Raw genomic sequence first — 26,711 nt, 5'->3', positions numbered from 1 at the left:
CCCCCCACCCGGAAGAAACCAGTCAGCACGCGGCCTACGCGGCGCCGGGGCGCCAGCCCCACCTCCGCGGCCATCCCGCGCCCTGCTATTGGCTGGCGGCGCGCGGCCCTCGGCCTCCCCCTGGCGACGGCGGCGGGCGGGGGGTGGCGGCGGCGGCGGCAGCGGCAGCAGCAGCAGCAGCAGCAGCAGCAGCAGCAGGAGGAGGAGGAGGAGGAGCAGCAGCAGCAGCAGCAGCAGCAGCAGCAGCAGCAGCAGCAGGAGCATGAGCGAGCTACGGCAGCGCCTCGGCCGGGAGGCCGGCGGGGCGCAGGAGCCTGAGGAGAAGGTGGGGAGCAGGCCGGGGGCGGCGGGCAACGGCGAATCGGCGGCGGGCCGCGGGCCTGAGGTGGGCGGGCAGCGCGGCCTGCGCGCCCCGGGCCGCGGGGGGGGACCCCGGGCTCCGCCTGCAGCCGGCGAGGCCCAGGCCGGGCCGGGGAGGGCTGGTTCGGGGGGCTCTGATTCGGTCCGTGCTGTGCCCTGCCCGGTCCGTGCTGTGCCGTTCCCGAGTGCGTGCCCTGTGCTGCAGCGAGATGCGTGTTCGCAGTAGAACTTCGGTAGTTTGGTGACATTCGCCGGTTGTGCCTTTCCGAAGGACAGCCGTGAGGAGGAAATCCGCCTGTTTTCCTGTAGCATCTCTCCTGTTTAAAACCCAAGCGCAGTCGGGTTCATCGAGCTTGGCCATCAGTGAGTCACGGCTTCACCCTTGTCTTCTTTACTCATGTGCCCCCCCGGCGTGTGAGGGAACAAGAGGGATGAGCAGTCAAGCAAAAGAAAGTTTTTCTACGTAAATAATAACTGCAGGGTCACAGAGAGCAAAACCAGGAGGGAGAAGCAGTTCTTCACTGCCTTCCTGTTAAATGTGTGTATTTTGGGGCAGCCCGATGCTTGTCCATTTGCCCTTAGTAGCATCATATTGATGGGTTTCCTCTGCTGATGCATAAAGTACACGATTCAGAGAAGGATGAAATCACATGCAAAATTGCCTTTGCAATTGAAATAATACATTTAATGCTGTTAAGTATTACATTTAATGCTGTTTTGAATGCCAGGTTAACACCTGCCAGACGCTGTGCAGTCAGGTTTGGGTAAGCTTTATTGTTCTGATGTCATTGGGGTGGGAATTCAACAGAAAGCTCGGACAGTATCAAGAACAGGTTGCCTTCATGTGGATCCAAGGTTTCTGCCTTTTTTTGACCGTTACATGAAGTTGTCTGACATCCAGATCTGCTGACCTCCATAAAGACAGAAATAGGACCACTTCTGTTTCATCGTTGTTGTGCATAGAGCAAAACTTGACCTCTAAATATGCATATTTGTCTCAGTTGGAATTTACTTTGCAGTGGAAAATCTTCAGGGACTTTTATGTTCCAGAACTTTTGTGGGAGTTGGAAGATGTCCCTCAGAAGCCTGGAAGTACCAGTGCAGCTTAACTGGTATGCAAACAAACTCCCTCGGCCAAGCTGTGATCTTGCTTTAGCTACTTGTGATGTGTTCCTAAAGAAGGTCAGAGGGCCGCTATTTTGAGTGCAATCTTGTCGTCTTCAGGCAAGTATGCTTTTTTTCATATAATGAGCTTCCTAAAAGGCTCCTCTAATATTACCTTGGAGTTGATGACTTGAAGCACCTTACAAGAGAGAGGGAACATTTATGTCACACTGCTCATCCTAAAGTAGCTAAGATGAATTGCAAAAGAAAAAAAAAAAAAAGAAAAAAGAAAAAAAAAGATGTTTTCAACCAATGAGCAACAGCTCCTCTGAGGTGCTGAGCATGATGTCTCTTACCATTAGCAAGCAGTTACAGGAGGCAGAGAATTTCCCAAAACTGCTAAAATCAAGCATGGTAGGAGGTTACCTGGTAACAGCAATACTGCCATTAGAAAAACTGTACAGCATTGCACTTTGCATGGCAGTATACTTGAGTGGCAGATTTTTCTCTCCTCTCTTGAGATCAAGCTGTTGTGTTTTAGTGCTTGGGAAACGCCTGGCAGAGTCTGGGAATAACATCAGTATAAAACCAACACAGCAAAATTGCTTGCGCTCGTACTGTTTATCAGTGGTCTCAGCCTGCCCAGAGCATTATGTGCCAGTATTTCTGTCAAGAGGGGAGATTCCCATTTCTGCCTTGTCATTCAGTTGGCATTGCCACAAAAAATAATTTAGCAATGTGTGTTGTATTCTACAAAAACTTGTGTCTTCTGAAAAGACCTCTCAGTTTCTTAAAAGAAAGAAATTAAAGAGATATAAACAATAAGGTTGGTTTCAAGATTAGACCCAGAAAGTTGTATTTTGCACTTGTTTTCACTTTGCTCTGTTTGGATAATGAAAGAGGGAGGCTGGTTTCACATTCTGGTCCTCTAACCCTTGTACAGTGTCACAGCTTTGATGTTTTCCTGCCTTTTGGCACACAGCAATACTTAGAGCTGAAACTGTGCTGCTTCAGTTGAGACCATCATGCAAGAACATTTTAGAATCAGGTTTTGTAAAACTGTTGTGCAGCACACAGTCTTTGTTCCAAAGGGAAGAAGGCAACATGTGTTTGATCAGTGAACTCCGTCTGATGTCTCTAGCTAAAAAAACCACCACCACCAACAAAAAAAAACAGGGAAACTTGTATTGATGTTATTTGTTCTTTTAGCCAGAATAACTTAAATGCTGTTAACTGTTGCTGTTCATGTGTAAATAACTGAGCTTAGATGATTGAAACAAGTTCTAGTTTATCATTTCCATATAGATTCCATCCTCTCTTGCTCTTTGTAGACTCTTCCCTTTGCTTGGCAGACTCATTCCTTGTGTAAAACAGGAGGTCACTGCCTTCTGTCCTGTGCTGTGTACATCCCACAAAATCACTTTTTCTCTTCCACTTTCCAAAGAGAATAGGAAAGGTGTAAAAGAAGATTGTTCCACAATGCATGCACAGCTCCTGAACGTTTCTGCTGTTCTAGAATCGTAGAATGGCTTGGGTTGGATGGGACCTTAAAGATCATCTAGTTCAAACCTCCCTGCCACAGGCATGGACACCTCCCACTAGACCATGGGATGTTGAGATCATTCCTCAGTAGTGGCTTGTGCTTCATTTGACTGGACAGGGAGAACAGAAGGTTTTTCCTTATCTTTTTCCTGATTGTGTGTTTTCCTGATCTGTTAGAATGGTTCCAGAGGAGGGCTATGAGGTTGGTCAGAGGGCTGGAGCACCTCTCCTATGAAGAAAGTCTGGGAGAGCTGGGGCTGTTCAGCCTGCAGAAGAGGAGGCTCTGGAGTGACCTTATTGCAGCTTTTCAATACTCAAAGGGAGCTTATAAAAATCCAGGGGGGTTCTCAGGCATCTGTCCCATGGGAGGGGAGGAGGGCAGAATGGTTGAGAGGCAGGCTTATCTGGGCTGCACATCACACCCTTACGTCACTTGTGGTTTTGTTTACCCACCCCTTTGTCACCAGCAGTCAGTGTATCTCTGGAAAATACCATTCCCTTTCAGAGGGGTGGCAGCTGCAAAAGCAAATGGAAATACTCTGTGCAGCCACGGTGCTGGCAGGCATTTTTGTGCAATGGCCCATGCAGATGAGTTTTTCCACTGGGCAGCGTTTGGCACCTTGTCGCACCCACAGCAGCTTGTCATCCTCATTTCTTATGGGAAAAGAGCTGTCAGTGACTTCAAGGAGTGCTGTTTTGCTGACACGAGGGCTTGAAGAGCAGGCATGTAGTGTGCAAGGGTGAAAGGTTTTGGAAAGGATTTGATAAAGAGGACTTTTTTTTTTTACAGCTCAGTGGACTGGTGACATGACTTTTTATCTGGATACGTTCATATTGTGTTACGAAAAGCAATGGACTCTGGTATCCAAGCCTCGTGATTCTTGTACTTCCAGGCATTTTGCAAGGTTTCCCTAGTGATCCAAAGTGCCTTGAAGATGCTGAGTGAAGCGAATGCTGGATGTTTGAATGCTGGTGCTGACAAGTAACTCTCCCTTAGGTCTGGGAGAGTGAAGGGCTGCCTGGCATGTGCTGGAAAGGATGAAGGAGCTCAGTTTCGGTGTTTGGCTCAGGAGAAGGTGTGTGTGGGATGTAGAGAAATAACAGTGCAGGAGCCATGAAGACTTAAATGGTTTCAAATCCTGTTATTACCCAGGTCACAGGAGAGCTCCTAGTGGTTGGGAGTTTGTGATACAAGATGATGTTCTTGAAAGACCAGAATGAATAAACCACCTTCGTGATGCCTCTCTTCCTTTTCACCCATGGTTAAAAGAGGCAGAACTACAAGCCATTTTTCAGACCCACCCCAAAGTTTTATTTTTTAAATAGCTCTTAAGATTTTAGGCTTGATACTGAGCATCAGTTTGTCTGGCTTCTGCTGAAGCATGAGCCTCATTTATTCTTTGTAGATAGTAACAATCTCAGGTCTGATGTGAGAATACATTTCAGCCTTCCTTGCTGTTTAATGTTCAGTTTTATGTGTTACTGCCAACAGGAGTGCATTGCTGTCTGTCACTGTTAATTGTGGCAATGAGAAATTGGACTGATTACATTTCTTAGGGAGCTCATTATAACTGGCTGTAAAATTTAATACCTAAGCCAGCTTCTGGCCTGCTGTGGAGCTGATGAAAGAACTACAGGCTGCTTGTAATTTCCTTCAGATGGTGGTTGACTAGACCACTATTTCTTTTTGCAAAATGCACACTGTTCTGAACTACCAACTTCCTTGCACATTTTTGGGGATGCCGGAGAAGTTTAATCCCAAGAAGATTTTGTCATTTGAAGGACTGGATGAGTCCACCTTGAGCTGCAAGGAAGAAAATAGGGTTTCCTTCCTAGTCCGCAAGGAGGTGTGTGCAGCATTTGTGCATGGTAGAGCAAGCATGGAGACTGTCAACGCTGAGGTTAAACCCTGTTATTCAGCCCTTTGGAAAGGACAGGGCTGGTTTGTGTTTCCCATCCTTATTTAATGACTAGATGATTTATTTCTGTCTGGCCTGGAGGGCTACATTTTCTAAGCTCACGTCTCTCTTGTCAGCATCTGAAAAGTTGCCATTACCTCCAGGCAGATGGCTGACCTGTTTTCTGAAGTGTCTCGCTGGGTCTTAGTGGATCTGGGAGCTTCTTACTGAGTTCCCTCTCGTGCTGCCCCAGTGGTCTACCTTCACTCCCTGCTGTGTCATGGCATCGTATACCATAAAGTCAGTGTGGTACAGGGTGATTGAGGAAGGCTGTGGCACACCTGTGGCTCTCAACAGGTATTCGTGCTGTCTTTGGCCCGCCGTTGCAGTTTGGGGTCAGGACTCTTGCTCAGCACTCAAATGAGCTGCTTCGTATGAGACTCATGTCTGCTTGCACTGCTGAAGCCCTGTGCTTGCAAATGATATGCTGGGGGCGATTCTTGTGAGTGCAAGGATGCTTGGTGCTGAGAAGGGGAGAGCTGTGAGGAGATGTTTGTGTTTCCCTTTCCAGCAGTGCCATGCCGTATCCTTCCCTAAACAGAGGGCCGACTTTACTGTCCATCAGTCACATACCCCATGTTATGTGGCAAGAAAACCATTTGCCTGTTTTTAATGACCAGTGGTGTTCACCAGGGTACACTATGCATGCAGATAAAAGCCTTAGGAAACCAACTTACGTGAAGACGTGATATTTCCAAGAGGATACGTCTTTACTTTCTGAAAGAAAAGAATACTGTCACTTTTCTTTGTATTGGGCAGGACACATCTGCAGAAATTTCAGAGCTGCCTATCAGTAGCTCTGTTGTTTTCACCCAAAATTTGTTAGTATGTGTCCCTGTTGGTGATCTGCTTCACATGAATTTTCTCTGATTTACATTTTCTGGGCTTATAAAGGACCATGAAGATTAATAGATTTTGCTTTAGAACAAGACGTTCAATAGCCTATAGGTTTATAATGATAGCTTTGTCTTCGGAAATTTGTTGATTTGGGTTTGTGAGAATTACATGTAAACATACTGGGCCAGGTATGCCTCCTTTGATTAGTTCAAATAAAGCCAGCTGGAGTGATTGATGGAGGAATGTGAACAAGAGGGTGGTATCACAGTTGGAGCAGATGGAGGGTTTTTCCAACCTATGATTTTTGTGATTCTTTGATTACCTTACGGTCAGCAAATTAACTAGACTCAGAAGTTTTGTTGTTGTTTGTTTAGTTTGTTTTGCTTTGTTTTGTTTCTGATTAGGACTTGGAAAAACACGTATAACTCCAGAGGAATTGAGGGTCAGAAGCCATCAGCCGTAGCATGATACAAGCTCTCATTTCGGACGACAAAAATAGACTTTTCCTTTACTAACCTTCTGATACAAATAGAGTATGTACTGCTGCAGAGCTGTTTGTGCTCTCTCTTGTTGCTCACAGCTCTTCAAAATAACAACAGATCGAAATGTTTGTGCAGAACCGTGCAGACACAGCTCCAAGGTGGGGTAGCCTCTTTCAGACACGGGCTCCAAAAGGCACTTAGGAGATTTATTTCTTGTTTATGTATGTGTTTTTCTGTTTCTGCAGGGACAACAATGGTTGGTTTGGTAAATGCCGTCATAGCAGAGAGGTGCCAATTAGATCTGGGAGAACCCAGCACCAAAACCTACCTCCAAAACATCTCTGTCAAGTGTTTTAGAGGGGGAGGCAGGTTGCTTTCTCAGCAGCAGGAAATTCTGGGGGAATGACAGAACTGGCAATGCATTTTTGTACTCTTTGTGTACAGTAGCTTCTCTGAAGGAGTTGAAGGCTGATGCATTTACCTTCTTGATTTCCTGGAATAAACAGAGCCTGGAGTTTGTGCTAATTTGGGTGCCAGGCAGAGGATTAGCCGAATGAATCACGGGGATGTGCAACTTTGCATGAATCATATTTGCTGACACAGAGATCAGGGTCTTATATCAGGCAGTTCTGCTAAAGGCAAACTATGCAACCCCCTGGTCACATCCTAGCAGTGAGCTGAACTTGCTTGTGATCAAAACAAAGCAGGCAACATCAGGGATATGAGATGACAATAGGTGTTATCTTAGTTATGTCAGCGTCAATGCAAACATTTATGCTTTTTGTGGTGTTATCCACTACTGGTCTCAGTTTATAGGCATGCCCTAATTTCTGTGTGCTTTCAACTGGAGTTTGTTTTGTGGGGTGGTGGAGAAGGAAGTCCCATGTCAACACAGATGAAAACGGACCTTCATCACTGGTTGAGTTTTCAGGAATTGAGCAGGCACTAGCGTGGTGGGATATGTTGATGGAGAGATGTGATAAACTTGAATTTCATTGCCCGAGGATAACTGCACTGAAGTTCAAGGGTGTTCCCCTAGACCTCCCTATGGCATGAGATACTTCGTGCCCACTTGGCTGGGCTTTTCTAGAACCTTGATAGAATCAAGTGTGGGCACTTGTGCATCTTCCTTCTAGTGGTAGTGGTCTCTGAACTTCTCTCCCTTGTTTCACTCTTCTAAGCTTGTAAACAACTAGAAGAGAGTATTTTGTAATTAGGGAGCAAAGGGAAGATGTTTTGCCTTGATGTCACCTTGAGGACAGAGGTCTTTGTGGCATGGCAGCTGTTGGAGATGAGCACTGCTGTATAGGTAAAGCAGCGAGGAAGGGAGAGGGGAAGACAGACGGCTTTTCTGGACATGGGCCATAAAGCCACTTTTGCAGAACATGGAGATTTTTATAACTGAGGCTGCTGGGTTTGTATCCATTAGACTAATCATGTCGGCCTAGAGCCTGCAAACATGCTCAGAGGTGAGAATAGCAGAGGCTTTAATACAGTTGGCCACTGTTGTTCTATGTGTCAATTTTACTGCCTCAAAAAGCAACTTTATTTTTTTCTTTAGCAGTGTATTAGCATTTTCCATCACAGCTTTTTGTTAAAGTCTAGCAGGAAGTCTAAATAAAGCAACGCCTTGCTTCAAGGAAGGTGCACAAATAGTGGAATTTCTTGGACTAATTTAATCCACCAGCATTGAATACTTAACTGTATCTCTGTGTTGGGCAGAATTTTTTTGGCAGTGAGATAGCTTACTTGTTCCTATGACAACTGAGATCATGTCATGGATACTTAGGGGGAAAAAAAGCACTCAGCTTCTGCTGCAAGAAAGCCTTTTTGCAATGTGAGCACAAATTTTGTACTGCTTGCTTACAGGAGTTAAGTTGTTTAAAGAAAGCTGAGACGACTCATTTCTCCATGAATCTGTTTTAAGCATGATAAAATATTTGTTTACAAATTTTGCCGAGACCTACTGATTTCACATGTGTATCAAGCAAGTAGGTATCTGTTCTTTTTCACATCTGCTCTGGTTCCCCAGGCAGGAGAAAAACCTCACAGAGATCTGTAGGCTTTATTCTTTCTTCTCATTGTTATTTGTGTAGAAGTCAGCTAATTAAGGTAAAATATACATTGCTGTATCTTGATTGTATTCCTGCATTACTTATTCTCCTGATTCTTAAAACAGCTTTCAATATTTGAGCTGACAAATTGAAGGAATGATGGATTTGCTGAACAAGCAGATTACACAAAAAAAATTGCCCTTAAATTAAAAACTCCATATTGCTAACAAAGCCAGTAAAAGCTACTGCATCTGATAGTGTTTTAGTAGACTTAATGTGTACTCTTTATAGGAAATGGGAAAAATAAAGTCAGATTCCAAGGTAGTTGGACAGAAAGCTTGTTTTATTCTTACTAATGGGCTTTAATTGTTCCCCAGCTCTGCGCCATGCACACAAATTTCTAACATCTCATTACACATTTGCTCTCTGTGTGCTCTGCCCTCTTTCAGACTGGGAGGAGAGAGACGGAGCATGTTTCACCTGCTGAGCTAACAGGAAAAAATGATGAGGGCAGGACGTGGGAAGAGAATACAGATTAAATACAGCTGGAGACAGCTACGTCTTGGTGCAGTAGCACCAGTGGGAAGTGGTGGGGTTGCTGAAAGGTGATGGGGCTGCGATTTTATTTGTCTGAGCAGCGTCTGGTTGAATGAGACCTAGGTTCAAGATTGCAGTGTTTAGGTGTGAGTGTTGTGCTGCCTCCAAGTCACAAGAGGCTCAAAGGTATTCAGATGTATGTGAGGAGTAACCTGTAGCTAAATGGCTTTGATTTTAGGAAGAATCTTAAAAACAACAATAAAAAGGCACAAAAGATGTCTGTTGCAGGGTCCAAGAACGTTGTAAGGCCCAATAGCTGGGAAAGGTGACAAATTGTGACTTCTAGGTTGACCTGCATCATGCCCAGGCTTTAACAAGTTACTTAGCACCCCGCTCAGCTGCTTAAATTGATGGTTGATAAGCTGATGGTTGCACTTTGCATAAAAGGTATGGAAATAGTGTCAATTACTGAGCGCTCTCCATGGCCTGTATCTGGCACAATGTCCTATATAGTCTCATCACCCCATTTCAGGGAGAGAGCTAAGTAGGGAGGAAAGCTGATTTCTGAAACTGATCAGTTGTTTTCAAAATTAAGGCATTAAAATGTATATTAGCCATTAGTTTGACTGGTGATTTCTTCCATCAGAGGAAATGTTTCTTTCCAACTCCCTTCAGGCTTAAATTGAGCTAGTAAGACATGCACCAGGAATGAGTCCAGCATGTAACGTTGCACCTTAACAACGTCTTTTTATCTTGACAAAACTCTTGATTCCTTACTTTGGAAACTCTGGAAATAAAGTGGCAATGTTTGTTTGGGCTTCACATATTGTGTATTTGTTGCACAGCCTCTCCAATTCCCACTGCTGGGAGTGAAGTGGGGAACAGTGGGATGCATGCATTCTTGGACTGATTCCATGAGGCTTTGCTCCTGCTCTTAGGGACCAAATAATTTCATGTCACAAGGTATGGTTTAGCATTGCACTGTAATTCAGTGGATCAGGTAATTGATTATTTATTTTATGTCCCTTTAGCTTCAACATCAGTGTCTGTACAAGAAACCATTGGCTGGGCTGTGGCAGAGATCTGCTCTGCCCATCCCAGCAGCTGTTAGGTTGCAACATCAAATTCCTCTGTCGCTTGAGCGACATGTGCAGATGCTTTTATCCTTCCTTTTCTTGGCCAGGAGTGGAAGAGAGGAAAACATCAGTGCTCTTTCCCTTCCTTTTGGTCTCTGAGCACTTTGTGAAACTTCTGATCCTATGGGCTACAAGCAAGGAATAATTTGCCTGCTTTGCACTTAGCCCTGCAATGGTAGTGCTTTGGGAATAAAATGCAGGGAGGCTGGCTTGGACCTGTTATTGCATGACCAATGAGACTGGGACTTGCACAAGATGATGGATACTTGGACTGCATTAAAATTCTACTTCAGATTTTTGGTTTGAGAGTAACCAGCATCATTTGTACGGGCTAAGTACCTAAGCAATTCCTTACTCACTTGACTGGAATCAGCTACATTAATTTTTCTGTTTGTAAAATGTGAAACAAGAAGCAAAGATTCCTTTTCCTAAAGGTAACTTACAAGACCAGAGGGAGGAACTAAGCTTGGTCAGGCAGGATGTGAAGCTCTTCTCTGTTATTCAGGTTGCTTGCAGGGGAATTCTTTAGAGAATTCTTTTCTTAGGGAAAGCGTAGAGAAAGCATTGCAATGTGAGACACAGTCAGTGTCTCACATTTAAATACAGTGCACTGTTCTCCCCAAACCTGCTTAAGAACAGTAGTGCCTCTCACCTGTGCTGTGTTGGCTGTGTTGTAGGCTGTGATACTCATGGTCTTTGGGGAGCTTTTATTATTTCCAGTCTTCACTTGCTGCCATTTGCAGCTCCCTTATGGATTTGATCTTTTCAGTGTTCCCAGCTAAACTGCACTCTCTGGAAGTGCATCTCTCTGGAAGTCTGTGGGACCAGGGGATTTTACAGGTCAATCACAGCTGAAATAAAGCCAAGCTATATTTCTTCACCAACTCTCCAAACCCTTGCAAGTGCCAGCAGAGGAGTTTGTTTTAGCTCTCCTCTTCATCCCCAGTTAATGAGAATGGACAGAAGCAAGCAGAGGGCCAGGCAGGGAAGAGGCAGTGCAGGGTGTGACTGGTGCGGTGCTGGCGCTTCACTTGCCCCCAGAAGCAATCCCTGTCACGTTTTTAGCTGTCTCCATCTGATAGCAGCTGGCTGTCCTTGTCTGCTTTAGGAACCAGGCCCACAGCTATCGATACCTTACAGATGGGGCCTTTTCTTTTCCCGCCTTAAAGAAGAGAGCTGCTACTCGAGTCTTACTGCTCGAGGGAACCACAAATACCCCTTGATGTGGTTGCAGCAAGCCAGTCCCAGGGGATGCTTGTTTTGGTGGGGTCCCCCCTTTCTGAGCATGGGGAAGCCTGGAGGTGGCCCAAAGGGACGAAGTCGCTTTGTTTGCAGTGCTCCCAGCACTTTTCAGCTTGGCTTCCTTGTGGCTTTTCCTGCAAACACTGTTTTTTTCAGTGAGTTTTAAAATAGCCCATGCTCTGAGGCCTGGGCTCTGCCTGCCTGATGCAAAAGTGCTCCCCTGGGATTGACGTTTTCCTTCCTTGCTTCAAGTACTGTCTAGGAGCAGGATGATGTTCTGCTGCTGAAATAAGGGGCAAAGCATGCACGTTTGGATCTGTCCTCTATTCCTGAGCTGGACTGGAGGAGAAAGCCCTGAGGAGAGGGCATGGGACTGCCTGGGAGCCAGGAGGTCATTCGTAATCCTTTTTCCACCACCGGCCTCTAGCACAGCCTTCAGTAGTCTCCAGCCTCACCCTTATTTATTTACCTCTAAATACAGGACTTTGCTCTGAGCTAGGTGCTGGAGCAATAATACCAGGGGCAGGGAAAGCACATGCTATTTCTTTCCGCTACAGGTCTCTTCTTTGGCCAGAAAGGATGGTGGGGCCTGAGCGATAAGCCATGTTCTTCCTCTTGAGCTTTTTGAGGATGGGCTCAGTGTTATTTTTAGTGCTCACATATTAAGTTTGCACTTGAAAAGTCTGGAAGCCTTGAGCCTGTCTACTTGGAGGCCTTTCTTTCTGTCTAATTCGGGCGATGCTGGATACTTGGAGATCTGCCTGGGGCTTGAGAGACCTTGTAAAAATTCCTGCTAACAAGCTTGTGTCCCTTAAGCACTTGCTGCACTTGGAGATACTTCTTAACAACTGTGAGGCATCTTTAACAGTTCAGGGGAAATAGATCCTATAGCTGCTGCTGAGGGTTCTAGAGAGTAAAAGCCGTTGTCCAAATCACCTAAAACACTTGATGTTGTTTCTCATGGGTATAACCTCGTGAATGTTTTCTTGCCCTCTTTCTCTCGTGTATGCAGAAGCAGACTGGCAGTAAGTATAGCATCCTGTGGGCTGGTCTGAGTTTCTTCATTGTCGTCATTGTACCTTGTTAAGCTCTTTATCTCTCTTTAAGTTGCAGGAGTCAGAGTCTGAGAACAAGCTGGATGGAGAGACAGCATCAGACAGTGAGAGCAAGTCTGAATTTGGAGGATCACCCCCTGTGCCAACATCGGATGACACTCCAGAGGTTCTGAACAGAGCTCTCTCCAACCTGTCCTCAAGGTAGCCCTCACTGAGCATTCTTGCCCTCTGCTGCCAGGGCTCCTGCATCTTCACTGTGGCTTTTCTAGCCCTGGTAGCATGGTGATGGCTGATGGAACCTGAATAAGCAGCTCCCAGTAGTGCTGCGCTCTCCTTCCCAGACATGCAAACAGGAAGGTGTCCCTGAGGCCACAGGAAGCAGAAGGTGATGGTGACGTTAGCGGGGAGAGCAGAGTGCAGCACTCAGGGCTGCTGTATGTGGGAGAGGACTGGGGCAGAGGAGTGCTGTGGGAGGGCAGCCTTGTTGTGTGCTTAGTCTTGAAAGGTGAAAGGAGGCCTCAGTGGGGCAGAAGACGTGTTCAGCTTTAATAGCACTTTCAGTACTCAACCATGGTGGTTTTTAACTGCTGGTGTGACCCACTTCTGTAGGAATGCATGAGAAAAATGTGCTGATAAGGACAAGATCTGAGAACAAACTGTGAATGGCTTCTGCATGCTACTTTGGGGCAAAAAACCTTATTCATATCACAGGAGAAGGCATTTCTCCCAGATGTCCTCTGTGGCTGGGAGAGACTCAAGGCAGGATTTCTTAGAGAGTAGCAAGGCACGACACATCAGGACCCATGTCTCCTCTCGAAAAGAAGTGCAGGGAGAGGTAGTGATTCCTATTTTATTTGAACTAATCATGCAGCTTGTCCAAGGTGTGGGAAACCTGTAGTAGAACAGGGACTAACACTTCTTCCATCCCATTTCAGTGCCCGTGGAGAGGCTCTGTTCCAGACTAATGTTTTCTGTATTAATGACATTCATAGCAGGGAAGATTGAACTGAACTGTAGCCTTGCAGCTACTGCAGCAGGGCCTTGGTCAGTGAATCAAGGTCTCCCTTTGCTGCTTTTTGGCAGCATCAAAAAGAAATTTGGGGTTTCCGGGGCTCAGTTTCCTGCTTACGATGTGCAGAGAACAGTGGTGCTGTCCTGCTTCCTTGCTTTGTTTTGTCTTTCTCTAACTTCTTTCCTTCTCTGTGGCCTAGATGGAAGAATTGGTGGGTAAGAGGCATCCTCACTCTGGCAATGATCACCTTCTTCTTCATCATCATCTACTTGGGACCCATGGTCTTAATGATGATAGTAAGTGCTCCAGAGAGATGCCCTTATGCTCACAGCAATAGGGGAGAAGGTTGCTGGGACCACTGATGGGGTTGGCAGCTCAGAGACTTTTGTTTTGATATTGTATTTTCATTTTTAATATCCTTGCAGAAGGAGGTATTTAACAAATGTGTGTTATAGCTTGCCACTCTCTCTTTGTGCAGGTGATGTGTGTCCAGATCAAATGTTTCCATGAGATTATCACTATTGGATATAATGTGTATCACTCATACGACCTGCCCTGGTTCAGGACGCTCAGCTGGTGAGTAGGGTGACTACTCCCCTCCCCATGCTTGTGTGCAGCAATAATGCTTCACCTCACTGCAGGGAGGCAGCAAGGGGTTCATCTGGCTACCTCCAAACCAGAGACCATGGGATTGTTGTGTGTTGACCAGTGTCATGTGTTAGCGGCTCTTGTAAGAAAAAGCCTCGCTAAATCCTGATATATCAGCTACCTTGAAAGAGCCCATACTGATAAAGTTTGTCCCGTTGTTTATGAAGTGTGGGCTTTAGAATCCCATGATCTGTGCAAGGGACAGTATTGACAGCCGTCACCACTAAGAGACAGATAGTTACTTGGGTGGGTGGAAGTTTGTAAGTGGTTGTGAAGCAGGGGCGAACACTGGGACACAGCTGGGCTGAGCAACTGTCTGCCAGAGAAGAGAAGTCTGGGGAGAGGGCAGGAGCAGCGCTTTTAGGATATATGGGCTGTTTTCTTTTAGGGTGCTTGAGCTCACTCACAGAGGCCTGTTGAGGAGTGCCACCTAAAGGCAGACAGTCCTTGTGCATCAGAAGGCCAAAACCAAACCCAGATAGTATAATCCATTGCAAAGTGGGGCTGAGTGATGTAGCCACTAGTTGAAATGAAGGTGATGTTTCTAAACTGGAGGAACTAAAGATCTGGCTGTCACTTTCAGGATGTCTGTTTGCAGGGTATCAGAACAATACAAAGACCTTAGGAATCAGCCACTTTCTGTGTTTCTTCAGGAGCTTTTTAGAGTTCCTGCTAATGAGCATCTGCATTCTCCACAGGTACTTCTTGCTCTGCGTTAACTACTTTTTCTATGGTGAGACTGTGACAGATTATTTCTTCACCCTGGTTCAGAGGGAGGAGCCCCTGCGAATTCTCAGCAAATACCACCGCTTCATTTCTTTTGCCCTGTACTTAACAGGTAAAGACCATGTTATCTGGTGGTTAAAATTGTCTGGACTGGGAGGAAGAAATCTACTTGAACTACCCTTGTCTCGTATAGTATCCAATGCAGTATCTATATCAAATTATCTCTGCTCTTCATTGACGTTGTAAATTGGCTGCGTGGTGACAAATCTCTTGCATGAGGCTCTGTAGAAGGATACTGCCTAAACTGTATGGGACAGTTAGGCTTGATGTTTACTTGTCTAAGAATAATTTGAAGGCAACAATATTTTGTGACTTCCAGATAATAGTGCTTTATTAAAAAAAAAAAAAACAAACCAAACTAACCAAACAAAAAAAACTAAGGAGCTGTGCACTATGCTCTCTTAAGAGGAAAAAAAAAAGTGTTTCTTACTTTTGAAAAAACATCCCCCTCATTCACTTTTCTTCTGTCTCTCACCAGGTTTTTGCATGTTTGTCTTGAGCCTGGTGAAGAAACATTATCGCCTCCAATTCTATATGGTAAGATTAAATACAGGGACTGGCTGCCCCCATTTGGAGGCAAAAGAATCAATAACATAGGCTGCTTGAAAATGTTATATAGATAAATATGTTCCACTACATGCTTCTGTGCTGGCTGTGCATTGTAACACTACCTTGAAGAAGAGTTACTGTGAGCAAACTGTTTAGGGAGATGTCCTGACTGAATTTCCTTGTAGTCATGCATTCTTTTCTCTCTGCGCTGGTGGATGCTCTTAAGAAACTTTCTGCAAGCTGACATGACTGCACAAGGCTATATGACTCTTGTACTGAGGGTAGGTTGCCATGAGGGTGTATTGGCTATGTTTCCCTTTTCTCAAACATCAGTAAGATGTAGCTCATATTTAATCAACATGGTTAGTTTTGCTTTTCAGTATAATCAGCACACAGGGATACAGCTTGGATATCCATTGGCCTTTTGTTCTTCTCAATTAGTCAGAAGGCTGAGTGAGATGTATGAGAGAGGGGTGGGCTAAAGAACACTTGGTCTGGCAGAAGCCTGCCCAGTGAAGGTCAGCTCTGGGCTTGAACTGAAGAACATGCCTGTAAATTACTAGGGATAACTGTTCTCTGCTCATCATGCCTCTTCATGTTTGTTATGGTGAAGGTGCATGCTAGAAATGCACATGTGCATGAGCCATTCTCTGTCCGAGAGATAGCTAACAGCATCAGATTTATGCCAGTGACGTGTGTGAGCAGGGTCTTTAGGCAGGCTGGACTGCATGCTGTCTTCTCTTCCAGTTTGGATGGACCCATGTGACGTTGCTAATTGTTGTTACCCAGTCGCACCTCATCATTCACAACCTGTTTGAAGGAATGATATGGTGAGTTGCCATGTATTCTGAGTTGCTTTGATTTCTGCAGCCTTATATAGGTTATCTTAGAATCATAGGATGGTTTGGGTTGCACAGAACCCTTAGAGATGATCTTTTCCAACCCCCTGCTGTGGGCAGGGGCTTCTTTCACTAGATCAGGTTGCGCAAAGCTCTGTCCAAACCAACTTCGAGCACTTCCAATGATGAGGAATCCACACATTCTCTGGGTAACCTGTTCCAGTGACTCACCACCCTCATTGTAAAAATATTCCTTCATGATATCCAATCTAAATCTGTCCCTTTTCAGTTTAAAAGCGTTGGCCCTTGTTGTTTCACTGCAGACCATGATAAAAAGTCTTTCCACATCTTTCTTATATAAGCGCCTTTATATACTGAAAGGCCACCATAAGGTCTTCCTGGAGTCTTCTTACCATGTTCTGAATTAAAACTTTTTTTTTTTTTTTTTTTTAAAACAAGTGGCTAAAGAGAGAAAGTCCTTCCTATCAGGGACTAACCTGTTCAGAATAAAAAAGCAAAAGGTTGAATGATGCCTCAGCAACTTAGGACTTGCTTTGTGCTATTTGTCAGTATAGAGAGCAGTAGAGAGGCATCTGAATATTGCTCCAGGATGCAGGGACATTTCATGCAGTGCTAGGCCTTTGTAGATACCTCCTCTGTCCACCCATGTCTAGCAAATGAACAGGATTCTGCTCAGCACTTGATTTGGGGTAGAGCTGCCAGCATAACGTTAAAAGCGGTGCTGTGAAAGAAAGGAAATTGCAGTGTGGCACCTTCACCAGCTTACTACAGTTGCAATACGGAGGGGAAGCCCTTTTCGTGGTGGGGCTGTCAGGCTCCATCTTCTCCAAACCAGCAATGCCAGGAACTAATTTTAACTGCTTTAAGATTGCATGTTTCCGTGTGCACCTCAGCTGTCCCAGAGTGCTTTGTGAGCAGCCTGCTTCCAGTGAAAATGCAGCCCCTCTGGGAGGAAAGGAGGTGGCTATCTAACAGCATGTCGTGTGACAGAAGAAGATATGCTTAATTAAAACAGGCCATTCTGGGTGCACAACGTGCTCTTTAGTCCAGAACACTGGAGTAACCCCCCAGATTGCTCTGAGGGCTTTTCTAGAGTCATTTTCTACCATGTGAGATTGCATTGGATAGGGAGGTGTTGATATGATGGCCCTGCAAAACATCTTTCAAAACAACTACCCATTTAATTAAGTTGGAATTGTCTGATTTTGGTACTTGCCAACAGTTTGATTCTTCGCCCATCTAGGTTCATTGTCCCAATTTCCTGTGTGATCTGCAATGACATCATGGCATACATGTTTGGGTTCTTCTTTGGCCGCACCCCGCTCATCAAGGTTTGTAATTCTATATTGGACAAAAGATGGCATTTTGGTTTCTTTAGGTCTTAGTCCTGTGTTCTGATCTCCATTGGTGTGACTTATTATGGGTCTGAAGCAAGTCTCCAAATCAGACTTGGTGCATGCCTCAGTCTTTGAGGTTGTGAAGTGGAATGAACCATTTCAGTCCAAGATGTTAGTGTCAGGTTCTGACCAAACTCTGGCTGTTGGCACCAATTTATATTTACCTCAGCAATTCACAAGCAAGGAAGGACTGCACAGGTGTGTGGCAGTGACCATAAATGCACAGTTTGTAATTATCCCCTTCTTTCTCTCCCTCCGGCAGCTCTCCCCAAAGAAGACCTGGGAGGGTTTTATTGGAGGTTTTTTTGCCACTGTTTTGTTTGGATTGCTGGTAAGTAGCAATCATGGCGCTTATTTTTTTGGTCTTTTCCCTATGTAAGTTGACATGGTTTTGGCTAAAAAATGCACCCAAGCTTTAAGCTCTTCTGGCTCTTCTCAGAAACTGTTTTCCTTACTGGCCAGGATTTGAACTGGTGGATGTTTGTGTTATGTGCTGTATGCAGATTCTGCAGATGGAGCAGGGTATTGGAGGAAGTTTTTAGTCCCTGTTAGACCCTGTGACATTTTCAGTAGAATAATTGTGCTTAAAACATTCTCCCTTGTCTCTTGAAAGGGAGAGACTGTAATATTTCCACAGGTGCTGTACATGGGTAGCCAAAACTTCTGGGGCTGCTGTTGGATGAATTCTGTGCATCATTTCAAAGGCTGTGTGGGGAAATCAGTGTTCTTTGAGTATTCTTACCTGTTTCTGTGATAATCTGCGTGTCTAGTTGTGTCCGTCCGCTCATCCAAATAGTGCAGCCTATCTCAGCCTGTTTGTCCAGGGCTCTGATCACTGCTTGCTGAACACATGCACTTACTAAACAACAATCCTCACTCTGCCTTTAGCCAATTGCTGCTTGTCAGGAAAGTAATCTTCTTAATGAAGCTGGGAGTGTGGCTCCCTCCTCACTCTTTGAGTGGCCTTTTCCCTTGGTTGCACCTCTGCGTCATTGCTCAGGAAAATATTAATAAATATTAATCTTGCTTTCTCTTACTGCACCTTTTTTTCTCTCTCCTTCAAGCTGTCCTATGTGATGTCTGGGTACCGGTGCTTCACCTGTCCCGTGGAGTTCAACAATGACACCAACAGCTTTACAGTGGACTGTGAGCCATCAGAGCTGTTCCAGTTACAGGAGTACAACATCCCCTTGGTGCTGCAGTCCGTGGTGGGCTGGGTAGGACTCTGTCTTCTGATTGAGGTCTTATTTATTGGGATAGGAACATCAGGAAAATAGACCAGGGCTTTATTTTGCTGGTATTCAAAGGAACGTGACAAGGGATGATGGTACATCCAGAAGAAGGGTGAATTCAGTGATGACCTATGTGGGTTTAAGACCCAAAGCAATTGTCCCAAGTCTGGTGGGACATGAACCCATTTGAAAACTAGCTGTTCTAAAGCCTGGTTAGGACAGAAAGAAGGGCAGGAAGTGAGCAGTACTGTTCTTGATGGAAATCCTTCTCTGATGTGTTTTTTTTTTTTTTCCTGCAGAAGACAGTCCGGATGTATCCATTCCAAATCCACAGTATTGCACTGTCTACTTTTGCCTCCCTTATTGGGCCATTTGGAGGCTTCTTTGCTAGTGGATTTAAGAGGGCCTTCAAAATTAAGGTGAGGACTCCCAGGTTCTGCAAGGTCATTTACATTTTTAAAGTTAAAAAGCGGTTGCTGCCACTCTAAGCAGTCTGTGCTCCAAGGAGTGAGTGGCAGGTTGGGAACTCTGGGAAGGAAGAGAATGTCACAAATGAGTTGGGGGGGGACATGATACAATTCATTTTAACTGTTTGGGTGTGGGGAGAGAGCTGAAAATTTCAGCTGTGATATTCTAAACACTGCTTTGGTGCAGAACTTGATGTAGAGGAACAAAAACCCAGTCAGGATATTTTGCAATCTGAGCCTTCCCTTGATGCCTTGCAGTCTGGTTTTCATATAAACAGTCTTTGTGCAGCTAAGATGACTTGAAAGGCGGGACAGAGTTGCGAGAGATAAACATTAGCCTTCCTTGACCTTTGAGTGGTAGATGAGTTAAGGCTTTATGTCCCTCAGGCGCTGGTGGCCTTCATAAAGGAGAAACTTTTAAAAACCAAGGAGAGGTCAAGCAGAATTTCTAACTTTTGTCTTCTGGGAGAAATTAGAGCAAGGATGTGAGTGTAGTGCCTGGATGTTTGTAATCAAGTACAGTTAACGAGCATTTGAAACTTCAGTGTAATCCTTTCTGTTTTGTTTAGGATTTCGCCAACACAATCCCAGGGCATGGAGGTATCATGGATCGCTTTGACTGTCAGTACCTGATGGCTACCTTTGTTAATGTGTACATCGCAAGCTTTATCAGGTATCAGTTGTTTCCCAGTGAAGTTTGGGGGCTCTGTCAAGTTCAAATGACATACGGGCTTGCAATACAAGACTGTTGGTATCCCCATGAGATTAACATTCAGAAATACAAGACAGAGGGGGACTCGGGGGTTGAACAAGGGAAGCATGTCTCAGAAGGATCATGCAGAGTTGGGAACACAACCTGTTTTCCTAAGGTCTGTTATTTCAGTCCTCTCCTCCATGTCCCTTCTGCATACCTGTGAATCTTGAACAAGGTTTCCCCTGAACTGATCAAGCAGAAAAATCTTAATTCTGTTGTGGTGTGCAAATGTTCTGTAACCAAACACAGAAGAAAGCCTATAGATGCACAGAGATGTACTGGAGGAGCTGAGGAGCTGAATTTATGTGGCTGCTTGGCTTTTTGCATCTGTTAATAGGGGAAAAATCCACAGCCCTCTTGAAACAGATTTGATTTGTTTGGTTACAGTTCAGCATCATATGCCTTTTGAATCCATTTCCACATTTCTGAAATAGCTCCCTGGGTAGAACCACTGAAGTAATGGGCAACATATTATTTCAAGCCTGTTTTTTTGATGAAATTGCATTTGGGTTCCCAGAGCATTGAGACTTAGCAGTACAACTCACTGGTAACGATTGGTTTTGTGTTTCAGAGGTCCTAACCCCAGCAAACTGATCCAGCAGTTCTTAACCTTGCGGCCAGACCAGCAGCTCCACATCTTCAACACACTAAAAGCACACCTTGTTGACAAGGGTATGTTAGGTAGTTTGGAGGATGCATAGACAGCCACGTGATTGGAATGGGACTGAAAACGGACAAGCCTCCTCAAGGAAATTTCTGGCTTGCCTGATTTAAGACAATAACAAGGCCTCATTTCACTGTAACTTTTCTTCCTTTCTTGGTAAATGTTTGCATTTGTGTTTGTTATTTTTTTATATAATATATTTATATAGCTTTGGTTCAAATGAGCAAATCTGAGTTTGTAGCTGGAAAGGAATTAAGACTTGGAAGGAGTTGGGTGAAGTAAGAGGGTACAACTGTCCTCATGGTCTGTTCTTAAACTTCGATGCATGTGGGCAGAAAGTTCAATTTCCTGTGGATGCAGGGAATACACAAAACATTTCCCGTACAATTGCCTCTGCGCATGGAAGTCAGCAGGGAAGGTGAAGTTGTGCAGCTTCCCTGGCTTTTGTGCCAGGTTGCATTCATAATGGCAGCTCTGGAGACCATCATTTTGCCTGGCGGTAACTGTGACCGCAATGTTCATTTTCCCAGAAATCCACATACCCGCCTGTGTGCAGACTCCTTGGAGTCTCTGCATGGCAAGCACAAGGCTCAGTTAATTGGAAGAGAACTTTGTACTAATCCAGCTATGTTTCCTCTGCCCAGCCAGGCATGTGTATCTATTTTCACTTGCTGTTTCTGCAAGTGCCTCCCACATTCTCCTCTTATGGCTGGTGTTTTGACAAAGAAGATCTTTTTTAACCTATTAAATTGGAAATAAACCAGGGACAAGGAATTAAGTAGCTGATAGTTGCTCATAGGAATGTGGGAGGTTCAGATTGCTTCAAAACTGAATTGAGTAAATAGGTTTTAGAGAACACTGAAGTTTCATTGAGTAAATCCTGCCAAGTAAGAACAAGCTTTTAAATAACCTGGTTCCTTTTTCCTCTGTTAAATAACCTTTAAGAAACATTGAACCACACTTTTTTTTTTTTCATTTCTTGATGTTTGGAAATCCCACACTTGGATATTTTGCCTGATTTGGAGAGCAGTTTCCAACTTGGTGTTGTTTCTGAAGTTTGCAGGTTGGGGCTCCAGCACCCTGCTGGTGCTGTCAGCTGGGTATTTCATTTTTCTTTCAGGGATCATGTCTATCACCCGTTCGTTACTTGAGTTCTGGATGTTGTGCTGCTGAGTTTTATCACGGTCTGTGTTGCATTTCAGTCTGGGTTCATTCACCTGCAGGCTTCTGTCCTGCTTTGCTTACTAAATCTTGTCAAAAATAGGTTGCACTTAATAGTTAGAGGTTTTATCTAAGTACCTAAGTACTTTCCTTTATTTTGTCATACTTTTATATTATTTAAAAATGAGAGCCCTAGAGATTGTAAAACTATTTTTTTTTTTGTGATCAGATCGTGAAAATATCTTCAGTTTATACTAGACCTTATGCAATGTTCCCGTGTACAAGGTGAATCTGATTTTACTTCTTTCCATAGTTTGTGCACAAGAGAGAGAAACTTTACCTTATTTTAACCTGGGGAACGAGTGACAGGGAAAGATAATACAGAAGTACATTGCTGTTATCAAACAGTTGCTGATATAAACCTTATACACCAACACCACCCCACATATGGAGACATGTACATGCTGCAAACTATCTAAGCATCGATGGAAAATAAAAAACCTGAAAATATTTCATGGTTCATACTCTGTATTCTGATTCTGCTGTTGCTTTCATTTACCCTAAAAGAGTGGACAGGAGAGCACGTGTGCATGTGTAACTACATGAATAGATACCAACACCTCTCTTACATTTCTATACAACTCTTTATGTGTCAAAAGTTCTGCTTCATCTCCCTAAACAGGAGTTGTGGGGCGGAAGTGTGTGCCCATTGCACTGCAAATACAGGTATTGATCAAGAGCATGCATTGTGGAGAAGAAGGAACTGTTTCCACAAAGTATTTTCAGCATGGTGCTGAAGAGAGAGGCTTCTGAGAGAGGCCAGAACCACTAAGATGGAGCCAATTCAGGATTGTATTTGGTTAACACCAACTGTGTAGAGGCTTTCCTAAACTAGTTATGGAGCCTGATTTTTTCCAGCTAGAATCAGGAAGGGATTTATTTTGTGTTGACTTAGAGGATATTGGTCCAAGCTCGCTGGAGGGGAGAATTAAGGTGTTTCCATCTTGCTTCACCCCAGAGAAAATGTTTGGACTGCATTTTACAATGGTTTGTCCGAGTCTAACTAGGCAAAGGGAGGACACTTGAAGGAGTACCTGAACTGGGAATAGATGTGGAAGTGACCAGGTTTTGTGTAGACCCTGAAAAGCAGCTTTCCCTGTGGTCAGACAAGCTGGTGCTTTTCTGGATTCTCCCTGCCATATGTCAACATCTGCCAAAATCCCTTGTACTGCCCTGTTGGTTCCTAAGTCAGTCATCAGAAGAAGCTACAGTGTTGATAAATATTACAAAAGTGTAATGCTCTTTATAACAATGCATTTTTCACGTGGGTCTCTAGCCTCCTGCTCATCTTGCTTTGAACCTTTTGGACTTCTTTAGTTGTAATTAGTGGGGCAAAAGCCCGAAACCTTTGTGCATGCTTTTGATTTGAGTAGCATTGGGGTCGTTTTTAACGGTGCAATACTGCATGTAGACACTGGAGGGCAAAGCAGCTGCATTAATGGCTCCATAGTTCTGAGAGAGAAGCTGCAGCAGTGTGGGTGGTTTCCTGCGCAGCTCTATTCTATTAATATTACTTCCTCCCCAGCAGTGCAGTGGACAGCTGGTCTTCCAAACCTGTTTTGATGCTGAAGGCTAAAGATACGTGGAAAGGGTTTGGCATCCTACACTAAAATTTAGTAAACTGAATGGGAACAGTGCATCCGTTTGGGAAATGGAGGAAGAAGGGAGGGAGATGAGGGATGATAAGATCATCTGCAAGCTGTATAGCTGGTCTTGCTGAAAAATACTGGTGAGCACCATGGCATGTCCTCTGTCATGCTGAGACTATGGCTGGTAAACCCATTTGACTTCTGCACCACTTCTGAGAGTGTATATAGTAGCACTGGTCAGCTCTTAGTGACAGCATGCTGCCTGGGAGAGTGTTTGGTGGGTTTTCCCCATCACCCCAGCCTGGGATTGGCTTTAGTTTGCTGTAAATATTTCAAGTTATATCTAGAAAGTTAGAGGAAATGAAAAACTACTGTTACTGGCTCTGGCTGTTCCTAAAGGAGGTATTAGCTGTGATGCCAAATGTGTGTACAGGGATGTGCAGCAAGACATATTGCAGCTCTTTGCATTGCATTATGCCTGGCAGGACCGTGGCCATGCTGCAGCTCTTGCAAGAATGTAGTTTTGGAGGGAAGCTGATGTAGCTAGTGCTCCTGCAGAGGCCACGCAGGCACCAGGGGTGTCTAACTAAAGCAGTGCAGGGATGTTCATGTAAAGTTTCTCCAGCTGCAGGGCTTGAGCTTGGCATTGCACAGTAGTTTTGATCACAGGGGACTCCACAGCTGGAAGTGTTCATCATGCTTTTGCTCAGCAAGAAGGAAATAACTGGGAAAGTAAACCAGTGGGGGATACTGCATTGACTGGTGTGGGTGCTTGGGTCAGGAGAAAGAGAAAAGTGGGTTTTGTCTGATGTCAAGCCTACGAAGGTAGAAGTGCTGCCTTGGGAGGGGACAGGTGGTTTGAAAACCACCTCCTCACAATCAGTCACTGCTTTTCCAGTTGGAGCAGACAGAGATGGATGTGAGTGTATTTAATAAGCAAAGAGCTGACACATGGTGGAAAGGTGCTTTTGCATAGTGTAACAAGCTAGCTGTCCCAGTGAGGTAACTAAACGTTCGTGGTGTTTGCTGGTGGGCGAAGGTCATTTAGTGAAATGGGCTGGATGCTGGTCTGCTCACAGCTTGAGTGTGTAGTTGAGCACTTGGCTTACTCTGATGGGAATTTGCTTCTTTGAGTTTGTTTGTAGCCCAGATTTGTTTATAGATCAGTTGCATCATCAGGCTGGGGCCTGCAGTGCTCACTGAAACATTAAAACCTAGTTGCTGGGTATGGTGTCATGTCCTATACCCATCACTGCGTTATTCAGATATTCTTTGTGGTGATGGGCTCAGGAGTCTGCTGACGCTGATCTGAGGGGGCAGCCCATGCGGCTCGTGAAGCCAAAAATCCCACAGCATCAGTCAACACTTAGCACCAGATTGGGAAATGCCAGTATTTTTAAGGCATCTCCTGTTCCTCATGCATGCAGCATGTCCCCCTGAGAACGACTGGTGGGATCCAGGCATGCGTCCAGGCTTTGGTCTCTTCCTTCCCCACCTCCTCTGACTGGCTTGGTTCTATAGGAGGAGGGCAAAGCTGTGTGGAAACCATCACTGTGGCTCATCCAGACCTTCCTGGGGACAGGCAAGTACTGCAGAAAGCATTGCGTGACAGTTCCTGTGGTTCCTGACCTCTGTAATCAGCCCCTGAGCTGCATTTTGTACTACTGTAATTTTTGCGTGCTCCTGTTCCCCAGACCTGATGTGTTTCTACCATCTGCTTCTTTCTCTGTGCATTGTTCTTTTGAGTAATGTTTTAGCTACACATGTAGAATTGCCTATCTTTGACCGAATGTCCGAATGTGATATATTGTATATTTTAAAGTATTTACCCTATTTATATACCATATGTTACTGTTAAATAAATATAAGTTCCACTATCTGTAGTGGAGTTTTATTCAGTGCTGTTGGCAAGATGTTGGGGAGATTCTGGAAACCTCCTTTCCATGCTCTGCAAAAGCAGCTCAGCCTGTTTTGAACAATAATCTTTGTATTCCTTCATTTGTTGTGCCATAGTTTGCCTTCCTCGGGAACCTTCCCGAGAGCAGACCTGGTGGCTGCAAACATGTGCATGGAGGCTGTATATGGATGGAGCACGCAGGTAGCGACCGTCTGTGTCCTGCACGAGGGACAAGTGGCTGGGTTTCCAGCGTGGTTTGGAGTGGAATCAGCAATTAGATCACACAGACCTGCCCTGCAAATCAGCTCATTTTGCCCTCAGGTTTTTGCTGGGAATATGAAAACCTGTTGTAAATCTGGTTAGCATAAATTACTGCTTCATTTCATCCATTTTTCCTGGCTTGCTTGGGTTAGGAGGACAGAATCCTTCTGTTTACCCAGCAAAATGTATTATTTTTAGCTCTCGTGTTATTTTGACTGTTTGACTTATCAACTAAGCTAAACCAAGCAATCAGCAGACTTCTGTTTGCTTCCTGTCATGCTGTCTGGGTATTTTGAGACAAGTTAATCCTCCAAGAAAACCAAAATATATCTTCCCTTACAGCAAACTTGCAAAATTGACTCTAAGGACCCAAATCTTGTGCTGCAATACATCTTCCCTGGAGAAATTGGCTGGTTAAAAAGAAAATTGCTGAGCAGCACCATGCAATATTCAGCAGCCCTCTGAAACAACTACACGTTGTTACTGAGAGGTCTTGAAAGATGCCTCAGTATCAAGTCTTTTGGAAAACAGACTAAGAAATCATTCTCTTCTTGCATATTACCAAAATGCAACTGAATAGATAGCTGTGTAATTCAAGACGTCACCTCTAATCCCCTGTGTGCATGTAGTGGCTAGATAGGGAATGGAGAGCTATATTAAAACATGTTTTCTTGACCTCTGCAGCAGTTTTGCCTTATTCTTCTGCCACTGAATGAGTTTTCTTGCTGCAACGTGGGTTTTCCTGGGCTGGCTGGCAGGGCAGAGCGCATGCCCACACTTTGCCGTGAGTCAGCCATGTCATCTGACAGCCTCTGTGGCCAGCGTCATCGCTGCCTGCGTTTCAGCTGCTCAGCTGAAGATCCCCTTTGTTTCTCCTCATCCTATGCCAATTTCATTGAATCAAGCATCCAAAAGAGCAAAATCCCGGCATCAGTCCTGGTGCTAGCACTGTGCTCTATACCCACCAGGGCAGAAAGCCTCAAACTGAGGCTGCCTTTGCCACGAGCAGGTCTGTTACAGCCATGGAACCCTCCATCCAGATGTGTTTTCCAGGAGATCCTGATAGA

General features: G+C 44.7%; 1 protein-coding gene across 2 annotated transcripts; it reads left to right on the top strand.

The window, feature by feature from the left end:
* The first annotated feature begins 176 nt into the window (after positions 1-176).
* CDS2 (CDP-diacylglycerol synthase 2) lies at positions 177-25,365 on the top strand. Of its 2 annotated transcripts, none has more exons than XM_082779380.1 (13): positions 177-325; positions 12,360-12,508; positions 13,519-13,615; positions 13,798-13,895; positions 14,666-14,805; positions 15,232-15,290; positions 16,050-16,132; positions 17,406-17,493; positions 17,822-17,890; positions 18,624-18,776; positions 19,091-19,210; positions 19,828-19,931; positions 20,584-25,365. In XM_082779380.1, the coding sequence occupies exons 1-13, from the start codon at positions 263-265 to the stop codon at positions 20,711-20,713; spliced, it is 1,353 nt and encodes a 450-aa protein (XP_082635506.1). In that variant the 5' UTR covers positions 177-262; the 3' UTR covers positions 20,714-25,365. The 2 variants fall into 2 exon arrangements, with proteins under 2 accessions (XP_082635506.1, XP_082635507.1); XM_082779381.1 differs by having other exon boundaries at positions 180-325; positions 12,366-12,508.
* Positions 25,366-26,711: the final 1,346 nt, after the last annotated feature.

Source organism: Aythya marila (genome assembly GCF_965140915.1).
Source record: "Aythya marila genome assembly, chromosome: 26".
Classification (NCBI taxonomy): domain Eukaryota; kingdom Metazoa; phylum Chordata; class Aves; order Anseriformes; family Anatidae; genus Aythya; species Aythya marila.
This window is presented reverse-complemented; position numbering and strand designations above follow the sequence as displayed.

What these genes read in the sequence shown, in the direction of transcription:
- CDS2 (XM_082779380.1), top strand. Translation starts at nt 263, where the DNA reads ATGAGCGAGCTACGGCAGCGCCTCGGCCGGGAGGCCGGCGGGGCGCAG. An exon ending in CTCTCCAACCTGTCCTCAAG is followed by an intron (nt 12,509 to 13,518) that starts GTAGCCCTCACT and finishes TCTGTGGCCTAG; the next exon opens with ATGGAAGAATTGGTGGGTAA. An exon ending in CTGTTTGAAGGAATGATATG is followed by an intron (nt 16,133 to 17,405) that starts GTGAGTTGCCAT and finishes TCGCCCATCTAG; the next exon opens with GTTCATTGTCCCAATTTCCT.